At 39.7% G+C, this 26,855-nt stretch overlaps 2 protein-coding genes across 7 annotated transcripts; both read right to left on the reverse strand.

The window, feature by feature from the left end:
- Window positions 1-460: 460 nt before the first annotated feature.
- On the reverse strand, window positions 461-3,810 carry LOC108995968 (probable arabinose 5-phosphate isomerase). The gene is made up of 3 exons (XM_018971658.2): window positions 2,995-3,810; window positions 1,670-1,893; window positions 461-804 (listed from the first exon to the last, which is right to left on the reverse strand). The coding sequence occupies exons 1-3, from the start codon at window positions 3,712-3,714 to the stop codon at window positions 648-650; spliced, it is 1,101 nt and encodes a 366-aa protein (XP_018827203.1). The 5' UTR covers window positions 3,715-3,810; the 3' UTR covers window positions 461-647.
- A 650-nt stretch (window positions 3,811-4,460) lies between these two features.
- Window positions 4,461-17,455, reverse strand: LOC108995967 (putative lysine-specific demethylase JMJ16). Of its 6 annotated transcripts, none has more exons than XM_018971651.2 (13): window positions 17,354-17,455; window positions 16,893-16,996; window positions 16,717-16,784; window positions 9,840-10,236; window positions 9,473-9,544; window positions 9,088-9,362; window positions 8,395-8,463; window positions 8,190-8,267; window positions 7,530-8,054; window positions 7,208-7,429; window positions 6,942-7,100; window positions 5,796-6,164; window positions 4,461-5,519 (listed from the first exon to the last, which is right to left on the reverse strand). In XM_018971651.2, the coding sequence occupies exons 4-13, from the start codon at window positions 9,895-9,897 to the stop codon at window positions 4,683-4,685; spliced, it is 2,664 nt and encodes an 887-aa protein (XP_018827196.1). In that variant the 5' UTR covers window positions 9,898-10,236; window positions 16,717-16,784; window positions 16,893-16,996; window positions 17,354-17,455; the 3' UTR covers window positions 4,461-4,682. The 6 variants fall into 6 exon arrangements, with proteins under 6 accessions (XP_018827196.1, XP_018827197.1, XP_035539719.1 ...); XM_018971652.2 differs by lacking the exon at window positions 17,354-17,455 and adding an exon at window positions 17,110-17,157; XM_035683826.1 differs by lacking the exon at window positions 17,354-17,455 and having other exon boundaries at window positions 9,840-9,960; window positions 10,116-10,236; window positions 16,893-17,092.
- Between the last annotated feature and the right edge of the window lie 9,400 nt (window positions 17,456-26,855).

Here is a 26,855-nt window from a genome sequence, read left to right on the forward strand (position 1 = left end):
TTTAAGTTTTCAATTTTTTCATCTAATCATTATCTAACATTATAACTTTCCAAAACTTTCAAACAAAATACAAAAAATAATTTAATTTTTTCAAATCTAAAATAAAATAATAATATTAAAAAAAATTCTAACAATATTTTAACTTTATAATATTTTTATTCAACTTTTTCTATCTCATTTTCTAAAATCTCATAAAACATCTTAATTCAAATTATTTTACTACTATTTACAAACTATCTCACTACTATTTACAAATTTCTTGTCTCTTACTCTCACTTCATCTGTGTAAGTACCAAACCAGACCTTGATGTATTTCTGCAATTTTTCGATTTTTTCCTACTTTCCTTGGCCAATTCATTTGTATGACGGGGAACGTCCCAATTCATAGCGCTAGAAGCCTTCCTCTCTGTTGAGCTATCTTTATATAATCAATTCTCACAGTACGTACTACAAAGAAGAATTAGGAAAAACACTAGAGGGTGACGTTGCTGTGGGCACAATGCCATCATATTCTCTTATCCACAATACAATAGTAGCATTACAGATCAACCCCATGCACGTAGTACGCCACAGGAGAAAAGAATAAACAGAACAAAGAATCATCACAGGAATTAAATTCAGAAGGCATAAAAAAACATACAAGTACATCAAAGGCCAGCAGAAACTAGTCCATGCAGTGTGACAATGCCAATCAATATATTTTGATGATCTGTGACAGGCAAAAATTGCACAGGGGATGGTGGTGCTTCCATCTTTTTCATTGCCTCCACTGCCATTGCATCTGGACCGATGGTTCTTGGTTTCCTGAAATAACCGAGAGACTTTTAGTGATTTGAAGGTTATTGTAACATCCTAATGAAAAGTCCAAATCACATTACTTATTCTCTAAAAGGACTAGTCAATGATACAATTGGAATATCACTGAAACATTATAAAGAGTACGAACTTTTCATTCTCAAACAATATGAGATCCCATACATCACCTACCTTTATCATATAGGGTATCATAATCTCTCCTTAAATTTTCGACGTCCTCGTAGGGCTAGTCCATTGTAGGTAACATAACTTAAGTCCCACATTGGCTCTGATACATTTATAACGTCCCAATGGAAAGCCCAAATCACATGACCTATATTCTGAAAAGACTAGTCAATGATACAATTGGAGCCTCAATGGAACATTATAAAGAGTAAGAATTTCTCCTTACCAAACAATATTGGGATCCCATACACCACCTATCATTATCTTTATCATAGGCAGTATCACAATTATCTCTCTCTCCCTCTCTCCCTCTTTCCTTCAAGAGATACGTTTGTGAGTATGTGCCTATGCATACGTGTTATCACCTAGTGAATGTTCAAAGACCATTTCTTCAAGGTTTTGATTGAAGGGCAGTTTCCAAAGGATCCAAATATTTAATCTTTTCAGCCTAATCACAATTTGCGCAATATAGGCACAAACCAAATAATGAACAAGAACGTCCAAATTACTCCGTTAAGCAAGTCCTTATATGGAAACAAGAAATCACAGCAACATCTACTCTACATGGTGCCCACTGACCACGCAAGCTGCTTTAAATTTTGAACCCCAAAAAATATTGTAAAGGAGCAAGCTAGCCTAATTGTAGGTTAACTACGGATAAAGACGATGAATATTTTCCTTCCATTACCTATTGCACATTTCTCCCACTGTGAGCTTAAATATGCCTTCTCCACTAGCCTTGAGTGTGCGCCGCAGATCACCATCAGTAAATGTACCAATCAGATGATGATATTCATCTATAACAAGCAGGCACCCACATCCTTTACTTGTCAGCTCCACTAGCTGATCCATTATCAAATCTTCTTCCCTGCAAACTGGAAGCTCATCCTGCTTCTTCATAACGTCCTTCACCTGAACCTCAAATAAATTGTTACTTGTTAATATCAATTTCGGATATTCTTTCTTACAGAGCAACTTTTGTCTGTTTTTATAAGCATTTGCATTGCAGGCACACAAGTAGAAAAGATAGGCAGAATTGCAATTCAGGGAAATATGGTAAATTATAGAAAACTAAATATTGTACATTTCTATTACAATATCAATAAAGAAATCAAAGCTATTTCCAGCAACAACGCCTACATAGACAACACTCAGTACAGGCACCATCAAAACCGTAACAGGTGTATGCCACTGCTATCCCAAAACCACCACCACCACCACCACCACCACCAACAACAACAACAGTGTCTGCTTTGAGGGGACTTCGGATGATCTTGAATATAGGATTTTCCAGTTTGCTATTGGAAGGGGATTCATTGACTGTTTTGAAGTTATTGGTTCTAAGGAACCCTATTTTTTCAAGGCAAGGGAATCTGATTTCTGAAATTCAAAGTGTTCTTTCTCGTTTTGTGGCATATGATGTTCTTCATGCTGGTAGGCAAGATAATTAAACAGCTCCTTTACTTGCAAGACACGCTTGTTTTGTGGAAAATACTATTCAGTGGTGTCATCAGTGTCCAGATTTTATTCAATCTAGGATCTTGCTAGATGCTAATTTGTAATTGTATGGCATAAACTTTATTATTGGTTCCATTAATATGAGTACAAATGTTTCTGTTCTAAAAAAAAAAAGTGTTTGAAACTTCAGCCATCACCATAGCCATTATTAATGGGATATGGTGCCTGCTCTGCGTAACTGCTATCGGTAATAATTTTTCAGTAAGTGAATGCTACCAGTAATATTATTTTAAAGCAACAATTATCCTCTTTACTTATCAAAGAAAAAAATCTAAGCTAACCGCGCATTCATATCATATGAAATAATCCAACCAATAATACCTGAATGAACTAATATCAATCATTTGTAAATTTTAATTCCTAAACACAAAAAAAACAAAAGACAACTTTAACAATCCACACCGGAACGAAACGACACCAAAATTCCAGGAAATTAAGCTAATTAAAAAAGAAATCGAGACATTCTTGAGTTCCAATCGAAACAAGAAACCTGACCTTGAAAATGAGAGACTTTCCAATCCGACCCGCGGGGTGATTCGCCGCGTACTCCTCCTTGGTCAAATTCCTGGCCCCCATGAGCGCGATCGCCACCGTGTCACCGAATACCATCTGGATGGCCGTAGAAGTCACCGGCGCCAGATCGAACGGGCACAATTCCCTCTCCACCGGCAAATGCACGTTCATATCGCAGGCCGAGGCGAGCGCGTTGCCCTCCACGGACGTGACCGAGACAAGATACGAGCCCTTAGCCCGCACGCAAGGCACGAGGCGGAGGAGCTCGTCGGTGGTCCCGGATTTGCTGAACAAGACGACGACGTCGCTCGGTGTGAGGATCCCAATGTCACCGTGGAGGGCGTCGACGGGGGAGAGGAAGGCGGAGCGGATGCCGAGGGAAACGAGGGTCTGGGAGATCTTATGGGCGACGAATCCAGACTTGCCGACGCCAGAAAAGAAGATGGTTCCGGAGGCTGAGAGGAGGATGCGGGCGAAGGAAACGGTTTGGGGGAGCGAGAGGTTCTCGAAGAAGAAGTTCAGATGGTTCTGCTGGGATTTGAAGAGAGAAAGGAGGGTACTCTCGTCAATTCCGAGAGGTGGAGAATACGGTGGAACTAGGTGTTCCGACGAAGAGTTCAGCGGGAGAGAACCCATTCTTTCCGGAGATGTGAGGGAAAAAAGGAATAGATATCCGAGGTTGATGGAATTAAAACTGAGCATGAAAGCTTGCCGTTATATGTTTGACACTTTTCGCCGCAATAAAATATAACAAGGGAGTGTCGGCGGTGGTCATTGCATCACAGATTCACAAGTCACAATATATAAAATGGAAAACGCCATTAACAAAGTCATTATCACGTAAGAGAGATATCTGAGGGGGATGGCATCAAATTCAATAGAAAAAAATACAAGAATTATTAAATACTATCACGTGAATGATTATGATGAGATAGTGATATATATATATATATGAAAAGATATTTACAACTGTATGCATATATATATATATATATTTTAATATTTTTCTAAAATAATATTTATCAAGAGTGTTGGGCATAATACCAAAAACTGATGTGTGATGAAGACTATACAGTATTTAACAAAATTCAAGCAGGCTGCATGCAAGTGAGGAAACAAGACTCTTTTCACCAAATCACCAGTCATCCTCTCTGTCACTTACAACTCTGCTAAAAATCAACTGGAATATCATAAGTTACAATAACAAACCTGTTTTGGGAAGAAAACTATGGGACTATTTGAAAATTTGCTTCTGTAGGGCCTAACTGCTCGAAGATGTACCTTTAGATTTTGTACGGAGATGTTTGGATTCGAAGATGACTTGAGATGAGCTGAGATGAGTTGAGATGGATTGTGAATAGTAATGAGATGAGTTGTGAATAGTAGTGAGATTTGTGAGTTAAAGTTGCTGAATAGTAATGAATAGTAGTGAGATGAGTTGAGATGAGTTGAGATGAGCTGAGATGACTTGTGAATCCAAACAAGCCCTTAATATCAAGTAATCTTAAAGTACAGATATATGTGGTACTCTCATTGTATCATCATAAGATGTTAAGTCACTAATCTTGGATTTGAATGTTCAAACTCTTTTGTTTTTTCTAAAAAATATAAAAATGCAGTCAACTCTATTGCAGCACCTCTTCAAAGATTAACAAGTGAAACTTCTTTACCTATACAGCACCCTTTTTAGCTGAACCAAAGACAAGATCCAATGTCTCCTCCTCAGACTCTGAGGAACTTGACACACTAGTGCTTTCAGAAGACACCTCAAGTATCACCTCTGTCTGCAAAAATGAAATACCATCTGCTGTCGCACTCGAATTAATTGTAGATGCTGCTGCATCACCATTTTTATTTGGCTTGTTGGACATTGTTGATTGAATCACATGTGCCTTTGTTTCTGTCTCAATACTAGATGAAGGAGTACTGATGCGGCTTCGCGTTGCTGCATCTTGGGTTTCCACAGTATTGTCTTTTGCTTTCAAGTTACTCAAGACTTTAGATTGGAGCAGACGTGCCTTTATTTCTGCCTTAATGTTAGAAGCAGAGTTTCTATCAATTCCATTGGGTTTTCCCACATTTTGGGATTTGTGCTCCTTTTGTTTTGATTCTTCTGAACGAGAGTTTTGACGGCCTACAAGCCATGGTTCTTGTGGACTATTTTTGGAGACAGAAGAATGCAGAGACAGTCCAAGATCATCTTTAGCCCATCTGTAGACTGCACTTAGTTTTCCTTCCAAAGCGTCAAGTAGAATATCTAACTCATTCATTTCATAACGGAAGAGGAAAAATTTGTCACCCCAAGGGCAAGAACAAAGCTGCTTTGCATGATTCAAACATGAAAATTTGTTTGGATTACATTGGCAACCAGCTGCAGACATGTGCAAGTCATAGAGGCACACTGTGCATTCCTTTTTGCTGGTAGCATCAAAATTTTTACACATCCTCTGTGACTGTGAAGAGTTGCAAAGATACTTCCTCCTAATGCCTTCGTACTTAATACGTGACTACACAAAAAGAAAGAAAAATCGAAGAATTCTGGAATCAGGTTACTCGCTCCAACAATGTTGAGAAAAACAGTCTTCTGTTAAGTGCAAAAATGAAAGCAGCAGTAAATATATATATATATATATATATATATATTAAAAAAAAACTGAAAAATGTAAGAAAACAGAAGAAAAGCTCAAAACTCAACCGCTATTATGTATCGGCAACAAAAACAATGTATCTATTATTCATCTGCTTTACATTCAGGAGCTGGAGTTGTGTAATCTAGGTGTTACCTTGAGCGCTTTTGCTAATATCCCGCCCTTTCCACACACATCTTTCCATCTCAAATTATCTGATGTGTTATTCCCACGGAGTGCGAGTTCCCATTGTGCCCTCACAGCTTCCCTAGCTGCCCCAAGTAGCAGTTTATCGTGGGATAGTGAAGTTTTTCTTCCTTGCTCATGATAGAGTTCTACAGCATTCTGTCCAAAGGGCAACCAGTCAAGGGGAGCAAAATTTACCACCTCCGTACAATTAAAGCCTGAGTCAAATCCAGTATGATATGCTCCTGGGAGGACAAGAACAAACTCCCTAGGATATTGAATGCAACGATAGATGGGTATACCCTCTGACTTCAACATGGAGGCAGATTTTTCAGTAACCTGTACAAAAGAAACTAATGTCATAAAACATCCAAGTACTGAATGAGATGTTTGTCCTATCAAAAAAGAATGAGATGCGTCTTTCAAGAATTTCTAAAATATCCTGGCAAATCATTATTTTCCATCAACATCAACTTGGGCACAGGAAAACAAGGGTGACCAATCAGCATGAAGGATCATGTTCAATAATGATAGCATATATTGGCTTATAAAATCAGCAAGTAGCATAGAAAAGAGACAAAGTAGACTTTATGGCCAAGAACTATCTAATGCAGTGTAGTGTCAATGGTGTGGCATCTATGGCATAACTAGAAAATACATGCTCCCGTTTGGAATCATAAGAACTTTGTGCCTACCAGGAAGCCTTTGAAGCCCGCGCCATATGTTAGTTTATTTGGTCAAACACATCTTGTTGCATTTTATATAGACATCTACTTTCCAAAGCTTATTAGGCTTGACTAATTGGAAAAATCGCAAGGGTAGAAATACAAGCAAAAAACTCATTGCATATTGACCAGAGTATATGTTTCTTACAAAATTATATATAAGCATGGAAATTGGAATTAAAGTGGGACTACAAGCCAAAAAAGTATTGCATTTTCACCAGAGTATATTCTTCTTACAAAGTCTTATATATGTGCATGCTAATCAGCTCCATGTGATGAAAATGAGTCCACCAGGCAGTGGAAGATATGCATCCCATGCCATCAATTTATTGAACAACAAAAGCATTTCTCATCAATGAAGCAATTACATAAGAAGGGTATTGCAACTCACCAGCTTATGACCCAACAGAGGTTCAACTAACAAATCTGGAAAGTATTTCTTCACGGCCGCCTCAAACTTAACATTATAGCATCCTGGAACGCAATGCCATATTTTAGGAGCACCCAAATGCATGTAACACAATGAGTATAAGTGGTGCTCTTCAGATTTCTGTTTTTGAAAATCAATTGAATGAGATTTAATAGGATGGACATTCAACGACTTAAAGAGAGAACTGTCTATCTATACCCAGAAAACTAAGAATCCAATTATCTTACCCATTGAAGTGAAGAAAAGCACATTCCTACATGAAGCTGAGGCTGTAAGATATGAGACGTCTCCTTGGTTTCAAAAGAAAGAAGAGAACCTGGCAGTTTAGGTATATTATTTAAGTTCCAGCTTGATTTCAAATACTTAGGATAACCAGATATCTCCACAAGATTGGATACTCTTGGAAATCCACTGCCCAAAACTCCAGTCTCCAGGTTTGCACAAAGCACCTAAAAAGTGGGCGGACATGACAACATAATCTGCTCAATGGAACAGGCATGAATATAGAAAATGTCACGCAATGAATACATTGTAAAACTTCAAACATACCTCAATTTCTTCAGTTGGATTCTCAACAATACGTATGTATTCACCCACAATATCATCCAATGATGGTTCCCCCTTCTCTTGGAACCCAGTTGAATTTTTATCCCGACCTGTAACCTTACCTCCACTGCAAAAATATTGGCACTTGAAATCATCTGCATATATCTTGAAAGTTTCGAGAGCAAATTCTGGGCCAGGTTCAGACTCAAAGCTTTCAACATTGAAACGTCCAACGTCATCAGGGTTTTTGGCATCTTCATCACTAGACTCATATTTTGAAGCCATCCTCAAACTTCTCCTCTTACCCTTTACATTTTCATTAAATCTAGCCCTTTTACTCTGTGAAGACTGTTTTTGAAGCCCATCTATCAGCTGAATATGGGTAACAAACGTAGAATTTTCCCATATGTTATTTTTCTTAATTAGGCAAGGAGGTTGCCATGAAGAAGGAGGAACAATACGACAAATTCCATATGCTTCAGCTCTAGGGCGTATGCTTGCAATATACTTAACAGTGTCTTCAAATTCCTGCAGCAAAAGGTTCAAGGTCATGCAAGAATTAAATTTCCAACAAGAAAAAAATACTTTACATTTTAAAAAAGGATACTGAGAGCACATAAATGAAAGAAAAATAAAGAAATGCATGAATAAGACAAGAAACACCTCTTCTGTTGGATAGAAAACCGGAGCCTCTTCACTTACACTCCTTCTTGCTTCTTCCGGACGCCACCTTGCTATTACCTGTTTAGAAAAAATCAACCGACAATGAAACAAGGGAACCTGTCCACATAATGCTTTCAAGTTTTCAAGTGCAATGGAAAGTTTGACTTCATAATACAAACAGAATGGTTAACTAACAAGAACCAACCTTCAGACAATTACTACAATCTGGGCATCCACGAGTAACCCCTTTTGGAAGGCAAGTTATAGGGGTATCCTGCAAAAGAAAGAAGTACCACTACAACTGCCACTCATATCGAAAAACAAATCAAACAGATACTGCTTGTGATGTACTACATTTATTAACATATGAATCATTCAGAGGTAAGACATACTCTAAGCCACACCCTTAAAATGTATAAATACAATCACTCAATGCACACAACCAAATCATCTGCATTCAGCTTCCTAGGTTTGTCCCTATATGATTTTATTATTAACCATATACAAATACATTTATTTCTCTTTCTTGCCTCTTCAATATCAATGTCCTCATTTCAAATTAGAATAACGATACGATTTTTCATGGTATGGAGAAAGATAGCAAAGCATGCACCTGCGCATTTATGCCTCTCTTAACATATTCTTAGGCACCAAGTTTAAGATGAGAAATGTAAAATAACAACACATCATCCTCAGAATTGAGAGGGACGCCATGGGGGACCTTTTCAGATACGAAAACTAATACTGAGAAGGTATTTCATTGAAAACAAATATTTTGGAACAACGTTTCCCTAAATTTACACCACACAGTAGCATAATATATCAAAGCACCAAACTAAAGCATTATAAAAACAAGAAGAAGATCTGTGACCATGTCAAACAGTCCTGATTCAGATACCTCTGGACTGTGATTGCTTTTGTCAAAAAGTATCCATGGTCTGCGTTTGCAAGATCTCTTCAACTCGGCAATATTGGTCACGTCAGACATGTTGTCCGTCTTGATTGGCTCTAGAGTAGATGCACTCTCGAAGGACATGGAATTATTGGTTTCTTCACTTCTTTCCACCCTCCTCAATGTGAAGGATGTAAGAGATACAAAACCTGGTGGAACTGGGAAACTTTCCACATTCTCGTCGTTAGGACAAGACCTTTTGTGCTCTAAGTCCATCAGCACTATAAAGTAAAAAAAAATTAAAAAAAAAAAATTAAGTAATAAAATCCAAGCAATTTAGGAATCAATTATAGGGAAGATATTGAAGTAGAGTCCAACTGATTATGCTCACTGCTATAATGGTTAACAGTCTGCACCAGTTCACAAGGACCACAACTGCGTCTCAAGCAAGGCTTGAAATTGACTGCAGCAAGCCAACAAGAGAATCAAGCACGTGGAAAGACATAATTAGGAAGAAAAACAATGGTTAACTGCAATCAATCGATCCAACATACACTAAAGCATATAGCAGCATATGGGTAAAAGAACTGAATTCTTCGCGAAAAAATATGATTACAAATGGAATTAGCATTCCATACTATAGGGTATACATTGTGTGGATTAAAATGTTGATATTTGGATATACAAGTGACATCATCAATATATAAAGCAACAACATAAACAAGATAAATCAGGGCTCACAAGGTGCTATCACATACATCTTGCCAGTATCTCACAGATTGTCCAAACCACCAAGTTTCCACAGCCATCTAACATGCTTCTACATATTTAGCACCCTGCCTAAATATCCCAAGACCATGTATGATATGGTGGTATGGGCTGATAAAATGAAATCAATATAAATGTAACCAGATTTCAACCCTTCCTTTCACCCATTTTCAAGGCATGAAAATGGGATCTGAAGGAAATAAACATGCCTCGAAAATGGGATCTGAAGGAGATAAACATATAAGCATCATATAGGTAGAACTTACCTGTTGCAAAGCAAACCAGCAAAAGAAGGGGATGAGGATATATATACTACAAAAATTTGTGATTTAGCTGCTGCTTACCACCGGATGACAGATTTAAGGAAGATAATCTGATGGATTTTACCTGTGAAAGCATGCTATTAAGCCAATTTTTTTTTCTATTCTGCACAATTATAGCTGATCCCAAGGATGAAGCAATAGGATCTGTCATTCTGTTTTTCTTTCACTTAAATTGTGCCAGATCTGTTCAATTCATTCCAGATTCCAATTCCAATACTAGACAGAATGATGCAGCTATTTTTTTTCCTTCCATATCTAATTTTATCTCTATTGCTTAACAAACATACGATACTAATAAAAAATCAAGTCCTGGGTTCTCGAATTCTACTAAAGATAAACAAAAGCCACGAATTCATCATTGAAATCTCATACGTGCTTTGTTCAATGACCAGTTCATTCAATTGTCTACCTAACTTCTTTTTTTTTATATATAAGTAAGAAGAATTTATTAATCCACATAATTAGGCATGCCCCAGGTACACAGGAAGTATACAAGAGATGAACCTAATTACAAGCTAAGCACTATGAAAAACAGCAATTGTCTAACTAACTTCTTATAACCCCACATTAAGTAACATCTTAATTGTAACCACAATAACAATATAACATGTGTTGTGCATGCATTTATCCACATACCACAATGAAAACCAAGGTGCTGCTGATTTAAAAAGTTTCTCCCCGTTTGCTTCCTGGAACCTTTTTTTTCTTTATCAATGTTGCGTAGTTGAATTTTTCTGAAGTGGTGATGGTTATGATGGGTCGTTTTATAGAAGTAGTTATTGAATCCAAGTGCTTTATTTTGGAAAAATGTGGAGGTGGTGGTTTGAGAGTCACTGAGCGAAGCTGGAAAACAGAGTATTCGGTGTTGCTGGGGAATTCTTCAATTCAGTGGCTTGGGAAGGTGTTAGAGGAGAGCCTAAGCAAGGGGAAAAATGAGGTATTCTCGGCAACACGAGATGGTTTTTGTAGTATTATTGCTCAACGATGTGCAAATAGGAGAGGGACATATCTGGAGATTTCAGAGTATAACCAGGGGGGAGGAGGAATGTTTTATGTATTCCAGAAGGTGAGAATGGATGGGGTTGGAGGAAGATGCGGGAGGCGCTGTTAGAACAAGGGAAAGAGGACACTAAAGCCGGTGGTTTGCCTGGAGGAGGTTAACCGTGTGATGGAAGAGGGAGACCAAAGCACCATTAGCGGTCATATAAGGAGGTCCTCTCTTCGTCGCTACCGAAAACTGGGAAGGAGAAGGTGGGTGGTGCGAAGGTCTCTGACAGGGGCCAAGGGCTATGGCGTCGTGATGGTGTGTTGAGCCATACCCATGCCAAGGCCTCTGTGGTGTGTCAGGATACATGGGAGGTGCAACAGAAACTGCTGGAAATGCAGGGGCAATTGCGTGCCTTGCAGAGGGATATGGCTGCAATAGTAGTCTTTGTCGGTTCATTTAAGGAAAAGAAAGCAAAGGTTAAGGTAAAAGGCCATGAAATGGGAAGTGGGCCGAGTAAAGCCCATAAAGGGGCCCAACAGAAAAATAAAAAGGGAAAGGGCTGGAATGTTTGGCGTCGGTTGGGTGGGCTAACCCGGCCCAATGAACAGGACCCGTCTGGTGGGGCTGGGCCGTCTCAACCCAGGGCCCAAAGCTGTGGGTCAGGATCTGGGGAAGCCCAACCCAAGATCCTTAAGACCCGAGCCCAAGGCTGTCGAGAACCCATGCCCTAGCCCGATTCTCTCCACCAAGCTTCACAGCCTCGGATTCGTGCCAGACAGCTTTCCGACGGCAAGGGGTCAAGCGGCGAGGACACAGACTTTGCCGACGGAGTCAGTGGGGGTCGCCAGTGAGGTTTCGCCTGAGTTCTGCGCGCAACAGGCTCTGGTAGGCTTCCAATCTGGGGTTTCTTCGTCAATGGAGATCCAGACTTCGCCGACGAGTGGTGGTGGGGTGTTTTTGGCCCCGACAACAGTGTCTGTGAAACCTGTTGAGGAGTTCGAGTTGGCTGAGGTTGAGGATGACTCGGATGATTTTATGCATTCCGTGGAAGACGAACTATTCATCCCTGAGGCTTGCGGGTTGGAGGAGCTTTCGGTGGGGAGTGAGTTTCAGAAGTTCCAAAACAACAAGATAGGGAATCCTATCCCATTAAACTACTATTTCCCAGATCAAGTCTCAAATTGGGTTATACATAAAGCAAAAGAAATTCAACATATTGTGGGAATTGAGTGTGATGGGTATGAGGAGCAGTTTATAGCCTTGTTAACTGCTATGGAAGCTGAACATCACCAAAAAAAGAGGGGGGGACTCAAAGAAAAGTTGGGAATTGAAAAGATTGATGTGGTCGATGAACTCGGAAGGTAGTTCCAGCAAGAATAAGGCAAAAGGGAAGGGGCTGAATGTTCTCCAATGAAACCCAAGATTGTATCTTGGAATGTCCAAGGTCTAAACGAGGTAGATAAGCGTCTTCGGATTCGACGTCTACTCCGTGAGTGGAAAGCTGATATTGTATGTTTATAGGAGACGAAGCTGAAGATGATCAGTAGGAGGACTATTCGGAGTTTATGGAGCAATATTAATGTAGACTGGGTAATAGGGAGATATATGGTAGCATGTTCTTTTAAGTGTGTGTCAGATGATTTCTTGTGGGCATTTGCAGGTGTGTATGGGCCTAACCTAGACGTCGACAGAAGATTATTGTGGGATGAGCTTGCAGGGGTACAGAGTTGGTGGGAGCTCCCTTGGTGTATTGGGGGGGATTTCAATGTGGTTCGCTTCCAGAGTGAAATTTTTGGAAGCAGAAGATTGAGGCCTGCAAGTTTGGAGTTTTCAGAGTGTATCTTTGATTTGAACTTGATAGACCTTCCTCTAACAGGGGGTCCAGCCACATGGTCAAATAATCAGACTTGGTCCCGCTTGGATCATTTTTTACTTTCACCTGAGTTTGAAAGCCATTTTCCGGATGTATGGCAAAAGCGTTTGCTACGTATAGCCTCGGATCATTGGCCTATTTTGCTGGATTGTGGAGGTATTCGTAACGGTAGAAGGTATTTTACGTTTGAAAACATGTGGTTGAAGTCAGAAGGTTTTGTGGAAAGGGTTAAATAATGGTGGACTTCGTATCATTTTGAAGGTACACCCAGTTTCATTTTTGCAAATAAACTGAAAGCCTTAAAAAGATACTTAAGGGAGTGGAATAAACAGTCTTTTGATAATGTGGAGGAAAACCAAAATACCAAGTGGATGGAAATTCAGGATTTAGAAAGACTGCAAGAAGGGAGGCCACTTAATGAGGAGGAGCAAGCACAAAAAACTTTGTTGGTTGCAGATCTTGAGAGCCCTTTGGTTGAAGGAAGGGGATCGGAGTACAAAGTTCTTCCATAGAATAGCAAACTCTCATAGAAGAAATAACAACATCAAAGTGCTGAGAATTGAGGGGGCCGGGTGTAGAGAAGAAGAAGTTATTCAAGACCATGCGGTCGTTTTCTTTGAAAAGCTTCTCACTGAGCAGGTGGGTTGGAGGCCTACTTTAGATGGATTGGCTTTTGACACCATTGAACCAGGGGATGTTACCAGGATGGAAATGGCTTTTGACAAGGAATAGGTTTTTGATGTAGTAAGAAAGATGGCAAAAGATGCGGCTCCCGGACCAGATGGTTTCTCTATGGGTTTCTTCCAAGAATGCTAGGAAGTGATTAAAGAGGATCTTTTGAAAGTATTTCAAGAGTTCTTCTTGGTAGGAAAATTTGAGAAAAGTCTCAACACTACTTTTCTTGCATTGATCCCTAAAAGGTAGGGGCCATCGAGATCACAGATTTTCAGCCCATTAGTTTAGTGAATGGTGCTTATAAGATCATTGCAAAAGTGTTTGCCAATCGATTAAGTGGGGTATTGGGGAAGATTGTTTCTAAACCGCCGCAGAATGCTTTTGTTAAGGGGAGACAGATCCTTGATGCGGCTCTAATAGCCAATGAATGCTTCAACAGTAGATTGAAGGCTTGCAATTCAGGGATTATGTGTAAGCTAGATATGAAAAAAGCGTATGATTACGTTAATTGAGATTTCCTTCTTTATTTACTGGGTAGGTGTGTGTTTGGAGAGAGGTGGAGGTCTTGAATTAGATGGTGTATATCTACAGTACGGTTCTCGGTGTTGATCAATGGCAGTCCAGCAGGTTTCTTCCCAAGCTCTTGTGATTTGAGACAAAGGGATCCATTATCTCTTTTACTTTTTGTTATTGTCAAGGAGGCACTAAGCAGGATGATTTCAGCTTTAGTGACTAATGCTTTTGTCAGTGGTTTCCAGATTGGATTGCTAAGTAGGGGTAATACAACTATTTCTCATTTACTGTTTGCAGATGACACGCTCATCATGTGCGAGGCTGATCAAGCCCAGTTGAGGGCTGTGAAGGCGTTGCTGCTGTGTTTTGAAGCAGTGTCTAGTTTAAAACTAAATTATGATAAATCCGAGTTGGTACCAATTAGAGAAGGTTAGGATATAAGGGAGTTGGCTGGCATACTGGGTTGTAAGATAGCATCTCTTCTTATGACTTATCTGGGATTGCTGCTAGGTATAGCATCGAGGGCACGCTCGAATTGGGACACAGTGATTGAAAAAGTAGAGAGGAGATTAGCAGGGTGGAAGAGAATGTATTTGTCGAAAGGGGGCCGGACTACATCAATCAAAAGTACACTTTCCAACCTACCCACCTACTTTCTATCATTATTCCCTCTACCGGCAAGTGTGGCAGGTCAACTTGAGAAGTTACAGAGAGATTTTATGTGGAGGGGCTTAGGAGATGAGTTTAAATTCCATTTAGTCAAGTGAGAGTTGGTATGCCGTCCTATCTCCAATGGTGGTTTGGGTGTTAGAAATTTGAGGTTGTTTAACCAGGCATTACTTGGCAAATGGTTGTGGCCATATACCAAGGAACCAGAAGCCTTATGGAAGACTGTATCAAGAACAAATATGGTGATTTAGGGGAGGGGTGGTGTACTAGAGAAGTTAGAGGAGCATCTGGAATGGGGCTATGGAAACATATCAGAAGAGGATGGGAGGTCTTTCATCGTTACACTAGATTACAATTGGGGACAGGTTCCAAGATCAGATTTTGGAAGGATGCTTGGTGTAGTAACAGTGTTCTACAAGATCTGTTTCCTTCTTTTTTCTTGATTGCAAGCGCAAAAGATGCCACAGTGGCGGAGGTTATAGAAGTCTCAGGTAGAAACAGTCATTGGAACATCAATTTCAACTATGCGGCACATGATTGGGAGATGAAGAGTTTTGTAGATTTTTATAGTCTCTTGTACTCTGTTCATCCAAATATCCAGCATGAAGATGAGTTGTGGTGGAGTCCTGCAGGGAAAGGGGTGTTCTCTGTTCGCTCCTTCTATAAGGTCCTCACACTAGTTCCAGTGATACAATTTCCCTGGAGAAGGCTTTGGCGTCACAAGACTCCTCCCAAAGCCTCTTTCTTTGTGTGGGCAGCGTCTTTGGGCAAGATTCTCACAACAGATAATCTAAGAAATAGGAGGATAATCATTGCAGATTGGTGTTGTATGTGTAAAAACAGGGGTGAGTCGGTGAACCATTTACTTTTACACTGTGAGATAGCCAGGACTCTTTGGGTCGAGGTGTTTAAAAGAATGGATTTAGCATGGGTTATGCCGAAAACCGTTTTGGATGTATTGGCTTGTTGGATCTCAATTCGAGGGGAGAGACAGATCAAAGCAGTTTGGAAGATGATCTCTATCTGTATTATGTGGTGCTTATGGCAGGAGCGCAATGAGAGGACTTTTGAAGACAAAGAGAGATCTTTAGAGGAGCTAAAACTGTTATTTTTTAGGACTTTTTGTACTTGGGCCATTGCTATAGACTTTAATAGCATGGATCTTCATGATTTCTTAGTTTCTAATGCTCCTTCATAATCAGGGCATTTTTCTTTGTAATGTGACACTTGGTGATTTAATAAATTCTGTTTTACTTATCAAAAAAAAAAAAAAAGTTTCCTCGTCAACAAAAATGGAGCATGTAAGAATTGCCTTATATTTAACTATGAAATCCTCGACATAAAGCTTTATGCCACCTTAATGAAGAACAACTGAACTAACCAGAATGTATTATCCCTCCTATTATCTTTCTATACGTAAAATATAATCCTCAAATAGTAAACACCAATTCATAAAAAACAAAGATGTTGATAGATTTCATTTCACCAACTTGGCAAATAAGTCAACAATGATGATCGTAAAATCATATAGATAAAAATAAGCTGGACCACCATTTAACCGAAGTTTATACTGAAGCTGCTGTTCTACAAAAATTCCCACACAACCAACACTGAACTATAGATGTGACTCACAAATTATCACGGGAACCATTAAAGTGGGTCTACTCAAACCTAATATATCCCAATTTGATTGGAAAGAATAACACTTTTCAGTTTAAACTCATAATCAGCGTGCAGCTCACACAACATAACTGTATCAGTACTAACCGCAGAGAACAAAGAGGAATTTCATATGCATCGAATTCACAATAGTCAGAAAAACAAACCCAAAATATAATTCCCGAAAATAGAAGGGCTGGCGAAGTCTTGAATGAAAAGCCTCACAGGGCAACGCCTACACCACCAAAATGTTGAAGAAGAAAATGACCAATTAAAGTAAATCAAAATGAAAAACAAAAGGTAAAAAAAAAACGAAAGGGGGCGAATATTGGGGTATCTTTACCCGAAGCCACCGTAAAAAGTCCTCTACTGTTTCTGACCATAGTTGCTACTAAAAACATGCATGGTGCTCTAATGGGGCTTTCCTCTTCTTCAGTTTCCAGCCGTCTGTTGGGAAAAAAAAATATAAACTGCTTTACTAATCTGCCTCTCGAAAGTCGAAGGTTTAGGTGGCAGAGGTAATTTGCAGAATGAAACTTCGTAATAGAAAATCATATGACCTCCTTTTTCATTCCTGTCTTTTTTTCACTTTTGCACCCTCGAAATTAGTAAATTGCCAGGACAAAAGAGCAATCTACGGTATAAAATATCTATAATTTTATCTTCGATTAGCATCTAAAATCATGTTAGACGCTCAAATTTAAAGTAACACTTTAAAAATTAAAAATAATTTAAGACGTAAATTGAGATTTTCAATAATTCAAGAAAGAACGTATAAAATAGAGTATGGGAATCAATGCATACCATGAAGATCGTTTTAATATCTAACCATTTAAGCGGTGCTTTAATTGGTTGCATATGCAGCAGGTCTTCATCTAGAGAATTGTAGGAGTTTTTACACACAAGAGGGTGGAAAAATGGTCTCAACGGGTATGCCGGTGCCCCATCGGCTAGGGTTGATAGTTCGGACGTTCGCGTCATGTCAAGTTATAGATATTAGATTATATAGATTAATTCAAACTCGACCCACTAAGTTAAACGGACCAATCTTTTAAACCTTAACACAACTATTTAAATAACAAATCGTATCGTGTCAGCCGTTTATAATTAATTAAAAATGGTTCAATTCATTACGACCCACTTCAACCTCATTTCATATAAATGAATTGAATTAATCCACATAACCAATTTGACCTGATTAAATCATTTCACATAAAAATTAAATTTTTTTTTTTTAGAAAAAAACATATTGCATTCATTAATAACAGACATTACAAACTGGACTTGAAACATACATTACAAGCCAATTACAACATTAATAGCTCCTTAGTACACACCCATGACTGACATGGTCTAGTCCAAGCTGCAAATCTAAAGTTTGAGAGACAGCACAACTCTGCCCAAGACAGAGTTAATCAACCTCATACTCCGTCTAAGACGGAGTAGAGTTAACCAAACCCCACACTTCGTTTAAGACGGAGTTGAGGACACACTCTACTGAAGAAAGTCCAAGAGACTATGTGTTTTTTTATTTTTATTTTTCTAAAAATAAAAGATATTATAGAAATTAGAAAAACATGGAAAAATAACAGATTATATCTTGAAAAGGTATAAATCCATATTTTCAACCTTAGAGGAAAAAAATAATACAAACAGCGACTATGATGGAGCGTGAGAGCCACACGCCACCCTAGAGGTATGGCGGACGGTCAGGTCTGAAGTAGCCGGTGGTCCTGGACCCAGAAAGATCGTGTGTGGCGGTAGACGGGCACACTGAGTGGTGACGCATGGAATACACGCGCTCTCTTTGGGCCGTGCATGTGGCTTACGCTCCGCTCCATTTAGGAAAATTCTTCGCCCGTCTAAAGGATTGGCACCTTGGGAAATCTACAGTGGGGTACGTGGTGGTTGCCAGATGCCGGAGAGCAGCAGATCGGCCTTCCTCCATACTTAGCCCTGGAAAATACCAAAAAATGAAAAAGAAAATGAGAAAGCTAAATATAAGAGGAATGAGAGATGAGGGAGGAGAAGAGAGAGAGGAGTTTCTCCCCCTGCTCCATTTTCTGATCTGTGGGGTTTCTAGAGAGAATGAGGAGTCTCTCTCTAAGAAACTAGGGCCGGCTCTAAAATATATATTTATTAGTAACCACAATATCTTAGAAAAATAATAATGGGCGGTTTGGATAGTGAATTGAGATGAGATACGATGAATGGAGATGAAAGTTAAAAATTGAATAAAATATTATTATTGTTAACGTCATGTTTTGTATGCCAGGACAAGGTTCCAGCAACTTAGGTCACGATCTTCACCTGCAAACACAAAGACTAAGGTGGGCTGGGGGTGGTTCGGGGAACCTCCAAAGCTTAAGTCAATCCCTTGTGTAGGGAGTAGTAGTTCATTAATAATTGAGTTTCAGAAAGAGTTCTTTGTACTTGAAATGTAGCTTTTATATAGGGTTTCAAGGGGGACATTTTGTGCTCAGTGCCAGGGGTTCACTGTCTCGCCCGTAGCTGCTTTAATATGGGTATTTAATGCGACGTGGTCTTCTGAACTAGGGCTTTCAATGCGGCACGGCTTCTGAAGTAGGGCTTTAAATGCGGCATGGCTTCCAGGGCATGTTTCAGCGGTGAGTGAGTGGCGCAGTCATTTCTAGTCCCCTTCATCGGAGAATGGAGGGTTGCATGCGTCCTCCGTTCACTTACCAATGTGGGCCCTTTAATGTTAGGTGTCATAGGGCACGTCAGAGTTGGCGCATCCCATATGTTCCCATTATTCTAGTTTCCTGCGCAATGCCCTCTTCTTCACTTAAGAAAACTAGAGGACTGGCCCTTTTGGAGATTCAGAGGCCGTTTGAAGGTAAGGCATGGGTTGAAACGGGTTTCATAGTCCTACTCAAGCTCAACCAACATTGATCGGGTGGGGAATAACCCTCCTAGTTATCCCGCCAATTCTCACTGAACATGTTTAGTGAGAATTTCTTCGTCTTTAGGTCCTTTTGGTGACACACCTATAACAAATTGACTTGCTTTTGATTACGCCCGTATGGCTCTCTTTGTGTGGGCTAAACGACTAACAGTTCCTCTCCCACGTTGCTTCGTGTAGTGTGTATCCCGGATTCTGCACCAGTCCATCTTCCTTATTGCAATGTGTGTCTCGTTTGTTACCTAGGTCAGTCCAACCAATGCGGGTGGCTATTTAAAGCCCCTCCCTTTCCTATTTATGATTTGCTTGCCTTTACTCTCTTTTGGTGCCTTAGAAACTGTCATCTTGCTCCCTTGCTTCTCCACTCCATTTTCTCCTTCTTTTGTGTCTCTAACCAGTCTAGTTCTCTTGCTCTAATGGCTGCTAAGATTGCCTCTCGCACCGCCGCCCTAGGCATGAGCTTTGGTTGTCCCATCGAATCCCTCCAAAACCTTGGGGGAACCAACTCGTCACAAGCTCGCAATGCCTTTCTACTTTTCGAGAGCTCCAACTGGAGGTTAGAGGTTACTCCTGCGATCTTGCAATCGTTGAGGGTGACCTATAGACTCCTAGACTCCGTCGTCTTAGAGGCTCCTAGGGCCTGCAAGGGGGCCGTGGATTTTGAAGGTTATGCCTCAAAAGTGGCGTTGTATCCCAGTATGTTTACCAGTAGGTTGCAGCTCCTTTTTTGTAACACCCAAGCCCAGGCCTGCTGAGGAGCCCAACCTAGCTGTAAAATGGCATCGTTTTGATGAGTGAATTTATTGCTATTTTCTCTTCCCCCGACGGTTTCTCAATTTTTCTCCTCCCCATATTTTTCTCCTCCTCGTCAGTTTTATTCTCACCATTTCTCCCATGTTGCTCACTTGGAAATCACCCAACGTAGCTCGTTGTTTAACCCCCCCCCCTCTCTCTCTCTCTCATCTTGCTATAAAAAACCTAGAAAACACCAATAGCTCGAGACATCACAAAGTGATGCTCACCTCAAAAAAATCATCCAAACACACTGCAACAAAACACAATTATATTGTTTCCCTCCACGTCTAGAAAGCAACCATGCAAGCCATCTCAACGTGCACTCAAGATGAGAGCCATCTTCCACGCCAATAGCTTATCCTCCACCGCATACCACCCAACTGACAGCCAACCCAGTCGCACCTTCTCCTTGACTTTACACCACGATAAGCCTAGACTTAACCACCACCTCCACATCGTCTGAAACCCAATCCCACTACCCAGCCCACGCGAAACCAACAACCACCTGCATAAAGAACCGAACGCACCTATGTTTTTGCTCCTCAAAACAGAGGACGACCAAAGGAATCAAGACCCCACATCCCTCAATTTTTTGCCCTCGTTCCTCTCCGGAAACAGTCACATGATAATGCCGGTAAGCACATTTTTTTCCTCTCCCTCTATTCCGTTGAGTTCCCTGGCTTACAAGCACCGAAACCCTTTGGTTTTCTCTTAGAAATTCCACTGCTTTCTGCACCCCACTTTGCTTTTAGCCGCTGGTTACACACAACCACGTCGGAGACTACGTGGCATAGGCTTCTCCACTAATGAACCACTCTAACTCCGCTTGAGCCTCAACCGCTTCTACCTCTCGGGCCTTGGCAATATCTCTCCCGATGTGAGCTCTCTCTCGATTTCTCTCAAATAATTTTTGTTATCTCTCTCTCTGCACCATACCTATACTTGCGCCTAATTTTTAATTCTTGTTCTGGAACTCTGCAAAGGTTTTCCTCTAAAACCTTTTAGACATGCTAACACGTGGTTGGGACCACAATAGAGCATGATTACTTCCGTATAGATCATAGTAGGCTGCCCTTGAAAATGTTTTTTGTAATTCATAACGCATGACAAGATGTGAAACCTTTGAGTTAAATTACTTTACGGCCCTTTATCTTTTCCTTCAGTGAATATGTTACTCTTTTTTTTCCAATTGAGACTAGGTGTCCTTTTCACTGTGAAATTTCAACAAACATTGTGGGATTTTATTCAAAGGTATGCTACCCAATATATTGTTGGTTGTTGTCCATTGCGCAATGAAATGCGTACATCAATTCTAAGAACGGTGAAATTAGATAGATTTTGTGTTTACATAGCTTTTTAACATGTTAGTTAATACTTTCTGGTTTAGGTGGTGATACTACTATAGTTCAAATTCAAAGCGTAAATAATACACCACAAAATTGAGGTAAGCGGGGTTCCTATACTAAACTTTAAAATTTATGTGTAATTGAGAATTGAGAGTTTATATCTATATATATGGTGAATATGATTTTAAGTGACAAGAAGTAACTCTTCGATCCATCCAGGACTAGGGCGATACACTTTTTGTTTGCCGGTACGTAAGGTACTGGACTTCCTTCATATGGTCCCTGCGCAACTTCACCCTAACACATAGAGGATCTTGGTGTGTTGTTGCATCATCTGGTGTAGGGCTCTAGAGGAGCTCAACCATGATCATCCAAATCTCATTGCCCGAGAGTTCCTCTTGACCCACAACGTTTTGAATCACAAAGGGAATACTTGCAGCTTTCGCTCGCATCCACGGCAGGCAGTGGCTCATTTGTAGCCATGGTACAACCGAGTCAAAGACTGGAGTCAGCGGTTCTTTTTTCTATCTGGCAAGGGCGGGAGTTTTTGACAGGGCAGACTATCCGGCGAAAGTATATAGTGTGGGCCATATGGGGGTTTTCCCTGATGACAAAGATGTGAGACCGAAGGTGACCATAGAGGAGGCGAACCAGTTGGAGACCGTCCGAGCCTGGGTTAAAGCGCATTCAGACGATGTCCTCTTTGAGGCTTTGCTAGATGAAGCTAGCATAAGGCGATACTTGGCCCCCTTGGCGCATACCCGCTTTGACGATCACACCATCCCTATGTGATCCGATGCGCGCCAGGACCGCAAGCAACCCCTGAGCCCGCCACTGGAAGGGAAAGGGAAGAAACCTCAGTCTAAGGAGCCCAAGGATAGTAGCTCCGACTCTACTCCACCGCCCCCTCCTGGGCAGCCCTTCGTTCGCATTGTCATCAGTCATCCTAAGCATTTTGCGCCTGTTGAGAAGACTGCTGCCTCCATTCCATTGTCTTTCATTTCCAAGATTGCGCCGCTTCCCACCCTGCCGAGCAAGACGGGTACTATTGAAGCGTCTTGGGGGGTCTATGCTGGCCCCAAGATTCCTTAGATTGCGATCCCCCCTCTGGTTTATCCAGTTACGTATTTTTTCGTCCCGCCGAGCAATGTGATATAAATTGTGACCCTTACACAGGCTGAAGAGATAATCTCGATGCATTTCTACTAGGCACTTTTAAAACCCGCCCCCAGGTCTGCGTTGTCAGAAGTGTGCCACCAAAATGACCCAAAAACGAAGAAATTCCAACTAAACTTGTTTAGTGAGAATTGACGAGGTAACTGGGAGGATTATTCCACACCCGTTCCATGTTGGTTGGGCTTAGGCAGGACAATGAGGCCTGTTTCAACCCAGGCCTTACCCTCTAATGGCCTTAGGATCGCCAAAAGGGTCTGGCCCTCTAGTTGTCTCAAGTGAAGAAAATGGTATTGCACGGGAAACTGGACAAAGGGGGACAGATGGGATGCGCCAACTCTAACGTCCCCTATGACACCTAACATTAAAGGGCCCACGTTGGCAAGTGAACGGAAGACACGGGTAGCCCTCCATTCTCTGACGAAGGGAACCATAAATGACCGCGCTGCTCACCCACTGCCGGAATGTGCCCTGGAAGCCACGCTGTATTAAAAGCGCCGTCTCAGAAGCCACACCGCATTAAAAGCGCCATCTCAGAAGCCACACCGCATTAAAAGCCCTATCTCAGAACACCATATTTTATTAAATACCCAAACAAAAGCAGCTACGGGCGAGATGGCGAACCCCTGAGACTGGTTACATAATGTAACCCTCCTAAAACCTCGTATAAAAGCTATATCTCAAGTACAAATAACTCTCTTCCGAACTCAATTATTAATGAACTACTACTCCCTACACAAGGGACTGACTTGAGCATCGGAGATTCTCCAAACATCCCCGAGCCCACCTTCATCTTCATGTTTGCAGGTGAAGATTGTGGCCCGAGTTGCTAAAACCTTGTCCAGACATACAAAACACAATGTTAATAGTTAAAATATTATTTTTAATATTATTATTGTTTTGAGATTTGAAAAAAATTGAATTATTTATTGTATTTTATTTTGAGAATTTGGAAAAGTTGTAATGATTAGATGAAATAAAATGAGATGAGCTAAAAGGCTTTTTGTATCCAAACCTCTCCTAAGATTATCTACTAATAAACAATATCAATATTTTTTAAATTTTAACCAATAATAAAACAAATATTACAAACTCAATAATAACATAGGGTAGCACTACAGTGCTACACCTACTGAGGATTCCATGATAAGTGCAATCTTCTTTTTTCTTTTTTAACTTTTTTTCATACATTTTTTTAATCTCTTTAAACATTTAAAAAAATTCAAAACATCATTAAAAAATAATTCCTTGATCATTAAATAAAAAGAGAGAGAGAGAGAGAGTCGGGACCCATTGTCGGTAGGAATCCTTGAGACCTATAGCATTTTCCTAATAACAAATATGAGCATAGGTCCAGAATTACAATCACAACAATAAAAATAGAAGCATATTGAGAAATATTAATATTAAAAATCAACAATAATAAAATTATAATTTTGAAATAAAATTTAAACGGGTTAATTTTGGGATAAGCAGATTGACCCATTATTGACCCGTTTATTAATCGTGTCTTAACAGGTCAACCTATTTTGATCCAAACTCATTTATATCAAATCCAAACCCATGAATTTCGTATCATATTCGTATTGAATTCATGAATCGTGTCACATATTACCACTCCTACCCTATCTGGGTAATATGGAGCTCGCCCATGGAGTCCACTTTCTCTTTAAATTCTCTTTGTAATTCTGGATAGGGAATTATCGAAGAACAAGGAAATCATATTATTTGAATTTTAAATATGTTTTTAAAATAGAGTAGTGCAAGATATAATTTTTTTAACAGATATAATTCTTTTAAAAAAAAAATGAAAGGAGTATATTATTAAAAAATAGATTTTTCATATGTATTTCACATTTACTCACTTTTTTTTTTAAAGAAAATGCATAAAATTTGCACACCCTATATATAATAGTAAAAATCATTTTCCTTTAAAGTATTGTTTACATATTAAACACTTAAGATATCATATTAATAAATATAATTAGAATAAAATTATAGTAACATTGTTTTTATCAAACTAAATAATTTAGACTTTACCAACTTCCGGTCCAAAATTAGCCCCAATTGCTCAGTATACGGACCTCACAATTAGCCGAACAGCTTTCATGTTTGCTAGATTCGTTAGCCCAATCTAAAAGTTAATTTTACCTCGTGAACTTGGCCCATTACGTTGTTATATTTCCCCTTTTATATTAAGGCCCGTTTGGAATTTGGATAATTTGATTTTAAATTAAGTTTAATATCTAAATATTCAATTCTTAAATTATTAAATTTATCTTAATTCAAAACTTCTTTATACATGAGACCTACAACCATTTTCAACTCAACATTTATTTACACATGGGACCTATAACTTTTTTCAACTTCCTATAAATACATCAAAACTCATGATCTTAACATACAAACACATTTAAATTCATTTTAGATGGGCTCCACAAAACTCACACCATCATCTCAACTCATTATTATTCATAAAAAATTCAACTCATTTTAAATTAAATCAACATCTAAACGGAGCCTAAATCAACATAAATTTCTAATTTTATCGTTTCGAGTTTAACGTCATGTATGGTGAATGACACATGTACAATTGTTTTTTACAATTTGTTATATAATTATATTTTAAATTAGGGATATTTATGTAAAATGATATTATTTTTATAATTATTTCATAAAAATGTCGTTCATTTAAAACAAGATTAATTATAAAGTGCTGGAAAAATAATTTTATGTATATCATTTTCAATTTTGATATATCTAATACTTTTCATAATATCTTGCACGAATGTTAATATATTCGAAGGGTTACGAGTAGCATTATAATCTTATCTATCTAAAATGTAAATATTTTCTCGATTTAAGATCTCTTTATATATTTTTCACCTAATGTATATGGATTAGATTAATTTAGAGAAATCATTCATTTTCATAATTATTAGTTAGTAATATAATGCATGTGTCACATATAATTGTTATAAAAAAATGTGTTATGTATAATTATGGCTATATATATATATTCTACAATGGAATAAACCAAAAATGGAAACAATGAATAGCCACGATGACTCTAATTAGTAATTACTATCTCGCACGTTTTCCAGTCCTTTCGTGTACTGATAAATTGTTTCAATAACGTACATACATATAAACCAACCGACTCTGCCCCCATCGATGATCACTTATACAGCTTCACTTAGAAGCTGAAATATTTTGGAAGTTAATTACATTACATGCATGCATGTACGTGAAAGAAATTGCTTTATCAAATTATATATAAAGAATTAAGCACGTTATAAAGATGCATGTGAGCTTATTATAAGCTTAACGAAAATGCTGAATACAACCGTGCCTTGTCCCCGTTGCGGCCTCGGCGCCTACGTGGCATTAATGCTAAACGACGCCGTTTGTCATTTCGAGTGTAATAATCAATTCGGGTTCGCATTCTTCAGCTTCCTCTGGCATCTGGCATCACTCTCTTCCCTCTCTTCTCTTCCCCGTAATCCCATCCCTCTCTTCCCTTCCCCGAATTCAGAAACCCTAACCCGCGAACCCCGAATTCAGTTCGCATTCGGGACTTCCTCTGGCATTCCATCCCTCTCTTCCTTTCCCCTGCATCCGATCCCTCTCTTTTTCCCCCACGCACGAGCCCTAACCCACGAACCCGCGTACCCGCAAAGCTCCACATCCCCTGCATCCCTCTCTTGCGCACGAACCCTAACCCTAATCTACCTTGCGCACGAACCCTAACCCTAATCTACCGTCCTCTTCAGCCTTCAAGCCACGAACACACACGAACCCGAAAATCGTTCTCTCTTCTCCACGACCCCGCATCCCTCTCTTTCGCACGAACCCTAACCCTAATCTACCGTCCTCTTCAGCCTTCAAGCCGCGAACACACACGAACCCGCAAACCGTTCGTTCTTCTCCACGACCCCGCATCCCTCTCTTTCGCACGAACCCTAACCCTAATCTACCCGTCCTCTTCAGCCTTCAAGCCGCGAACCCACACGAACCCGCCAACCGTTCTCTCTTCTCCACGACCCCGCAAAGCTCCATCCCCGTCGTC

Source organism: Juglans regia, chromosome 1, assembly GCF_001411555.2.
Source record: "Juglans regia cultivar Chandler chromosome 1, Walnut 2.0, whole genome shotgun sequence".
In the NCBI taxonomy this organism is placed as follows: Eukaryota; Viridiplantae; Streptophyta; class Magnoliopsida; order Fagales; family Juglandaceae; genus Juglans; species Juglans regia.